This window comes from Orycteropus afer, unplaced genomic scaffold (assembly GCF_000298275.1).
Source record: "Orycteropus afer afer isolate SDZICR_OR568_19922 unplaced genomic scaffold, OryAfe1.0 scaffold00014, whole genome shotgun sequence".
NCBI lineage: Eukaryota > Metazoa > Chordata > Mammalia > Tubulidentata > Orycteropodidae > Orycteropus > Orycteropus afer.
In genome coordinates, this window is record NW_006921601.1 from 22,118,936 (window position 1) to 22,127,398 (window position 8,463).

The following is an 8,463-nucleotide window of genomic DNA, read 5'->3' on the forward strand; positions in this document are numbered from 1 at the left end:
AAAAAAAAAAAAAAAGTATTTTAATAATACTCAATTACATGTGGTAAAATTATCAGGCTTTTTTTTTGGTCATAGATGGCTTCAACCGTTTTCATTAAAGTCCTAAGATATGTTCCTCATGGTAATTTAGAAAACGACCACAGAAGTTTTCTGGGTTTTTTTTTTTTTTTGGGTGGGGGGTAAATTTAACTTTACAATTTATAGTGTGGGTACAACATAATGATGGAAATTTGGGTTTCCTAAGTATTAGCCTTTGGCTTTCAGAAGAAGGAAGGTACATATACCCATTTTGACTGAGAGTCAGAAAAATAATTACAGTCATTTTTTTTCACCTACTTTGTTTATTTCTAGTCCTCAGACACTCCCAGTGTGATTTTTGTTGATTCTCATGTGCACATCTGCTACCAAAGCTGCTTTGTGCACCCAGATTTAGCTTGTCTGAACAATATGACTAATTCTATATAGTCATTTTTAAAAAAAGCAAAAACAAAAATACAGCTATCAAAGACTTAAAGCACAGTTGTTTTCTTCTCTAATTTAATGCTTTAATTATATTTAATCTAATGAGGATATTTTCTGCCTCAATTGGTTTCCACAGTTTTGGTAAATGTCGTAAGATAGGCTTAAACTATAGCGATTTCCAAGAGTGCCGATGCTTTATTCCTTTCTTTTCTTTTTTTTTTAGTGATTTATAATCAAGTGTAACATGGTACTTTGAGTTTTCTTAGGTTCCCTTACTTTCTTTTAGGAAAAGGGAGGTCAGTATGCACCTTTTGGTTGGAGTGTAGAGAACTCAGACATGACAATTTTGTTCCCTTATTTTCTGCTTAATCTCTCGGCTCATTGGTTGCTTTTTGTTTCTTTATTCATTTTCTACCTGTCTTCTCCTGAAGGTTGGAGTAGTCCTTTCTGAGACTTATCAATCATCACTTGTCTATAAAAATACAGTTACTCTGTTCTTAGACTGCAGATCAAAGGAGAGGTTTTTGTCTGACTTATGCACATCTGATCTACATTTGTTCCCTTTTATGGGAGGCCTGGCTAGCCTGATCAGAGTGATAAAGCAGTATAGAAAACCTTAAAAGAAAGTCATAAACTGTTGTATATCCTGGTTAGGAAAATTAAACTCATCCAGCTCCCTATTATCAGGTTAGCTAAAGCAATTGGAAGGTTGTTTATATTGTAACTGTATCACAAAGTGAGAGAAATCCACTGGATCATCTATTTGAATCATTCTATATGTTACATTCAGAAGGAAGGTTGGGCAGTCTACTTCTGAAGTGATACTGCCTTGGAAACCCAAGGAGGGGTCGCTATGAGTGGGATCCGACTCAATGGCAATGGGTATATGTTACATATTAGCCATTACAAGTGTAAAGTTGTACATAGTGCATAGAAACTGTGAAGATGACTGGATCAGGGAAATAGGAAAACTTTGTGAAAGTTTTTCTGCCATTTTGAAAGGGAACAACATGGAAACTTGAACTTACAAGTCTGCCGATTATACTGAGAATTGATAATCAAATGCAAACAAAGGATTAATTTTGACTCACTTGGGAAATTGATGCTGAAAGGAGCTTTGCATGAAAACTTAACTTGTTGTGAGACCAGCTGGCAAGCTATCTGCTTTCTAATGTATAACTGCACCTTGATTTTGGTTTCTACTCTTTAAAAATTTAATTGGAAAATGAAAATTTTATGAGAACATAGTATACATATTAATCATAAGTTAGTTTTCTTACAGTGAGGTTTTAATATGGTCTTATTAATTCTACACATTAGAGTTTTATGTAATGATGGATTATTGTGTTGACTCATTAGTATGTTGTTTAATTAAGATAACAAATCTCTCTGAACATACAATTTAGGGTCAATGTACACATATATTCATTTTAATTTTTGGCATAATTGTAATGTTTTCTTATATGTGCATGTAGTTAATATGCTTAGCTTCCTCCTAAGTCTTTGTCGTTTAACATTCTTATCACTATGTGGAATTTTCACTTACTAAAACAAGTATAATATTCTGTTGATGAAAACTCTGGTATTCTTGGCCTTGCATTTCAGGGCTGAGAAAATGAGCTGGTGACCAAATTGTTGAAAACTCTTCCCATGTTTTTATAATTTCAGAATAAAACTATAGTTTGAAGTTGTGTTATTTGTATTCCCTGCAGTTTAAAAGAAGTCTCCAAAGCAAGGATTCTATCTTCTTCAGAGATGGGATTAGGCAAATTGATTTTGTGCTTTCCTATGTTGATGATGTAAGGAGAGAAGGAGACATAAAGGTGGTAAGTACTTAGTGAATTAAAAACAGGAAAAATAAAAAAGAAACACATCCTATAGTTTGAAATAGATGTCCCCATTGAATTATTTCCTTTAAGTCAAAGGTCTCTGAAGTGATACTGAAAGCTGAAACTGAGTGAGGAGAGTGCCAGAGAGGCAGCCTAAGACTGGAAGTGTCATAACACTTTTATTTTTTGGATCTTTACATAGATAATGTTTTTCTTATATAGGTTTATTTAGATATTAAATGGGACTATGAAATTTGAGATAGACGTCAGCATATAGTCTTTATCTATTGTATGCAATTTTCATTTTGAAAAGTTACAACTAATCCATCTTATCTGAAATCACTTTCACATTATGCTGTTTCCTTATCATATTATATCATTATTATAACACTTACCACTTTCTGAGCTTAAATAATTCATTTATTTTTACTTGATTATTTTATGTTTCCATTACTGTAAGTTCCCTGAGGCCAAGGACATTCTCATTGCTGTACATCCAAAGGCTAAGTCAGTGGTTTGAGCATAGTGAATACTCAGTAATTATTAGATATTTGAAATAACAAATTAATAAATTAATCTACACACAGTATGTATTTACTTATATGTTGTTGTTGTTATGTGCCCTTGAGTCAGACCTGACTCACAGCGACTCCTAGGGGGTTTCACAGGTGGTATCACTATTGAAGTAGACTTCCCAACCTTCCTTCTGAGTAGTGGCTGGTGGGTTTGAACTGCCAGCCTTCTGGTTAGCAGTCAAGTGCCTTAGGCACTATGCTACATTATATAATGTCATGCAAAATTTTTAAAATATCTGTAGATATAATCTACAAAAGGCCGTGTACATGTCCAGTTCTGTCCCTTTATTCTGCCTTCTCTCAGAAAACCCTTCTACCAAACATCTATAATTCATGTCCATCATCATCTTCACCTCTTCTCTGAATGGCCTTTTCAAACCTGACACTTGATTGAGGTTTGTTACCTTGTCATTGTTTGGGAGCTCTGGTGGTGTAGTGCCTAAGGCACTTGACTGCTAATCAAAAGGCTGGCAGTTCAAAACCACCAACCACTCCTGGGAAGAAAGGTTGAACAATCTACTTCTGTAGTGATAACATCTCAGAAACCCGAGGAGGGAGGGGTCACTATGAGTTGGATCTGGCTCGATGGAAGTGGAGGTTTTTTTTTTCTTTCCTTGGAGACAGGGTAAGTGGCCACCGTCCCTGTATCTTATTGTTGATTACAATCCATTCTCCCTTCTTTTTCTCTAAAATTCCTGATATCTAAATCTCATTTTATCAGATTATCACTACCCTGCATTGCTGTTGTCATCTATTGAATCCCTGCATCTTCCCTTTTATTTCTCGATAATTTTAGCTCCTAGTTCAATGTCAGTCTCTCCACCAATTTTTTTTTTAATTAGATAACTTCTATAAATATATAGATAATTAGTTTGGCACTCTAGCTTCTCTGCTTCATCTTGTTGTTAGGTGCTATCGAGTTGGCTCTGACTAATAGTGATCCTGTGTACAACAGAACAAAACATTGCTCTGTTTCTTGAACTCCCCTTTTTCAAACATCTTAGCTTTTACTCCAATTTAGCCATTTACTTCCCACTGAAACTTGTCATTACTAATAACTGCACACTTTTATAATTTTATTCCATGCTCAGCTGTCTGACCAACTGCTTAAGTATTTTTGACCTATACCCTCAATCCTACAGTCCCATCAAAAAAAAAAAAAAAAAAAACCTCAATGCCAACAGGTTAGACCTGACTCATAACAACCCTTTCTTGGGTTTCCGAGGTGGTATCACTATGGAACTAGATTGTCAACCTTCCTTCTGAGGAGTGGCTGGTGGGTTTGAACCGCCAGGATCCTCAAAACAATTATCATTCAATCTTTTCATTGCTTCTTACCTGCTTTTTCCTATTTTTGCTAACTAAGAACTAATCTTGCCAACAGATGTTTCTAAGTACAGTAGTCCTATGCCCATGCACACCTACCTAAGAATATCACAATAACTAAATTTTCTTCTCTCTCTTAAATTGCATTTTGTCTTTTTTGTTCTTTACTGGGCCATAACCTCTAATACATAAATATCTGTTAATTCTCCCAACTTAAAAAGGAAAGGTAAAAAAAAAAAAAAAAAACCTAATAATAACTTCTTTTGATCCCAGTGTCCACAAAAACTACTGTCCATTTCTCAAATTCTTTCCTCCCATCTTGAGAATCATATTATAGGTGAAAAGCAGTACATGGTGCCAAGATAGAGCCGATACGTACATACAGTACTCTTTTATACAACTGTGGGACAGGCAGAGAGCCTTACGCATAGCACAGTCATTCTGTAATGACTACATGTCACTGGACAAAAACAAGAAAAGTGTTCTGCATAATTCTGTTTATTTGTTTTGCCATAGGATAGAAGAAGAGAGTTTGAAATAAATCTCAGAAAAACAGGACTTGAGTTGGAAACTGAAGACAAAAGGGTAAATATAATTGTTCATTTATACCAGAAGCTTGGTGTTTTAAGTGTTATTTTCTTCTATTCTGGCCTTTGACATGATAAATTTCATGTATGCGACGATAAAATAGTACTTTTGGCTACAGAGATGTGAGCTTGAGATGGTTAGGGCTGTCTTCTTCCTGGTAAGTAGATCTGTGCTTTAAGTGTGAGACAATCAGTGGAGCACTCTAAGAATAGATATGTATAACTTCAATCCAGGGTGAAAGGAAAAATGCAGACCCTGGCTTTGCTTCCTCACTGGCTCATTTGAAGGCTGCCTGTAGTGTGGTCCCCTAGTTAGTTCACCTGGATAACTTCCAGCACAAATTGTTATTTAAGCTAAGACATTCTTTTTCTGTTGCATCAGTGTGCCAGGTTCTCTTTTGACCTCCAGCCATTGAGTGGTTTTCTAGAATATCCTTGTAAGTTGTTTTTATATACCTACTTCAGGTCTTAAAATTCATTTCAGGTTTCATTTCTTGAAACCTCTACAATTCTTAACTTCTAAATTAATGCTGTGTAGTTCTTATATATCCCTCTTTTTAAGCTGAAGTGATAAATGTGTATTATATCACACTTAATTTATAACTTATTTTCCTCTGTAATGAACCCTTATTATCTAAACCTCTTCCTCTATGTGTAGGTTATACACACAAACCAGGTTAGAAAAATGAGTACATTTGATACTTGTGTATATTCCTCATAGAACCCAAACACACAGTTCTGGGCTCATCTCTAAAAATTTAATGATGGCTCAGAACCACACAGGTTGCTGTGGACTTTGGGCTACATCTACATTTAGATCTATCTATCTACTATCTCTCTCTCTCTATCTATCTATCTACCTACCTATCTATTTAATTATGTTTTTCCTCTCTCTTTCTCTCTCTCCACACACACACACACACACACACACACGTAATTGTTTGTCATCAAGTTGATTCTGACTCAAAGTAACCTAAGTGTAGCAATGGTTAAGTTCTTGGCTGAGCCAAAAGGTTGGTGGTTCAACCCACCAGTTGGTCTGTAAGAGAGAGTTGTTGTTGTTGTTATGTGCTGTTGAGTCGGACCAGACTCATAATGACCCCCCCTTGGGTTTCCAAGGTGGTATCACTACAGAAGTAGCTTGCCCAACCTTCCTTCCGAGGAGTGGCTGGGGGTTTGAACCGCCAGCCTTCTGCTTAGCACTCAAGTGCCTTAGGCACTACGCCACCAGAGCTCCTGAGAGAGAGAGAGAGAGAGAGAGGAAAAATGAAAGTACATGTGTGTGTGTGTGTGTGCATGTGTATGTGTGTGATTGCTTACATATATATGTGTGCACGTGTATGCATTAAACAAACAAACTCACTGCCATTGAGTCGATTCTGACTCATAGTGATCCCCACTGGATTTATAAGGCTGTAAATCTTTACAGAAGTAGATTGTCCCATCTTTCTTCCACAGAGTGGATGATAGGTTTGAACCACTGACCTTCTGGTTAGCTGCCAAATGCCTATCCACTATACCATCAGAGCACCATATGTATGTATATCTTTTTAAAATTTGCTTTTTTAGAAGTTTGGTTGAAAAAATTAAATAAATTTAAAGTACTACTTTTGCAGCGATACCACCTCGGAAACCCAAGGAGAGGTTGCTGTGAGTCGGATCTGACTCAATGGCAGTGAGTTTGATTTTTGGTTTTGAGACACCTTTGAGATTTTATAAAAATTTTATTTCATTTCTTCAGTCAGCTCAGTAATAAGCAGATCAATATATTTTCTGTTATCTTGTCTCCTTTTCATACAGGACTCTGAAGATGGCAAAACTTACTTTGTCAAGATCCATGCTCCTTGGGAGGTATTAGTTACCTATGCTGAAGTGCTGGGCATTAAAATGCCTATCAAGGAGAGTGATATTCCCCCACCCAATCGAAACCCTTTTAGCTGTGTGCTTGGGCCTCTGAAGCTTGAAAAGAATGTGACAAATCCTTATCCTGAATATTTCACCGCTCAATTCACCAGACATCGGCAGGAGCTCTTCCTCATTGAAGATGAATCAACCTTCTTTCCATCCTCAGCAAGAAACAGAATTGTAGGTAGAGAAGATCTTTGTGTGTATTCCTTCAAGTGAGGGATGCGCACCTGTTTGTGCTTTGTACATATGCTTGTGTGATACTATGTCTGAAGGGTATTTTTTACTGAATTTTAATATTCATTAGTTTGGTCCAGGCTTTAAAGTCCATTTGGATTACTTAAACCTAGTAACTTCCCTGCATCGCAAATTGTTATTTAAACACGAATGGTTGACAGTGCGGACATGTGAAAAGAAAATATACAATACTGGGAAATGCATTTAATTAGGTTCAAACTCAAAACTCACTACCATCTTGTCAGATCTGACTCATAGTGACCCCTCCTTGGGTTTCTGAGGCAGTATCACTATGGAAGTAGGTTGCCCAATCTTCCTTCCGAGGAGTAGCTGGTAGGTTTGAACCACCAGGCTTCTGGTTAGTAGTCAAATGCTTTAGGCACTATGCCACTAGAACTCCTAATTAGGCTCAAGACCTTGATTTTATAAGATCTTTGTGAAATGGTTTTATAAACTTTAGGGTTCAGTGCATAGTAAGAGTAATTGGAAAATGGAATGTTTTATTTTTTTATAGATAGCATTTAAGAAACCTCAGAACTTTTGTTGTTGCTGTTGTTGTCTTCATGTAAACCATTTTCAGCCTTTTGAATAGTAGTATTTCATCTCCACTTGTAGTCATGGGATATTTATGTTTCTCATTTGAGACCTCTCTGCAAAAGCATCATGGTTTCTGTTCCACTATTTCTTTGTGTCAATATAAGGTTTATATCCACCACATTGGTTATACAAAAAATTAAATGAGTTAACATATGAAAGGCTTTGAACTGTGCCTGGCACATAGTATGTGCTCAATAAGTGTTAGTTATAATTATTAATCTAACTAATCTTTCACATCCTCATGATGCATCATATTCTATTTAATTCGAAGGCATTTTTTTCAGTGCTAAGGGGGGAAATGGAGTCAATGACTGAATTACATACCTATTAAGTTGTCTCTGGTTGCCCCCAAGAGATATATATGTGCTTGCTGATAAAAGCAGGGTATCAGTTAATATCTACTCTTGAGGAAGCTTACTGCTAGTTATTTTAAGATCTGATTTCTGTGTTGCTCTAGGCAAATCTATATAGCTAAAAGACCACCAACCTGACATAATTCCCAAATCAGTCACTGCAATGATAATTATAGTAAAGTCTTTGTAATTAGTGTAACTTTTTGGGGTAAAATGTGAAAGATATGTATAGATCCTGAGAAAATTGTTTTTTACCATTAACAAAAGAGTAAAAGTTCTAGTATGTAATTTTTCCTCCCTCCCCTGTCTGGGGTATTTGCATGATATAATTAGGTTAACAGATACTTGTGTGTATGTGTGTGTGTGTATTTATGTATTACCAAATTATCCAATATTGTTGCTGTTGTTACGTGCCATTGAGTCTTTGACTCATAGTGACCTCATGTACAACAGAATGAGATCCTGCACGGTTCTGTACCCACCCCATGATCTTTACTATATCTGAGCCCCTTGTTACAGCTACTGTGTCAATCCATCTCATTGAGGGCCTTCCCCTTTTTCGTTGACCCTCCACTTTACCAAGCATGATATC

General features: G+C 36.3%; 1 protein-coding gene across 1 annotated transcript in view; it reads left to right on the forward strand.

Annotated features, from left to right (window-relative positions):
• ANO5 (anoctamin 5) overlaps positions 1–8,463 on the forward strand; it is a 134,558-nt gene that overhangs the window by 49,900 nt on the left and 76,195 nt on the right. Inside the window, exons 4-6 of the mRNA XM_007956914.1 lie at positions 2,175–2,288; positions 4,709–4,777; positions 6,580–6,864. Coding sequence (XP_007955105.1) covers positions 2,175–2,288; positions 4,709–4,777; positions 6,580–6,864 — 468 coding nt within the window. The remainder of the gene's footprint in view (positions 1–2,174; positions 2,289–4,708; positions 4,778–6,579; positions 6,865–8,463) is intronic.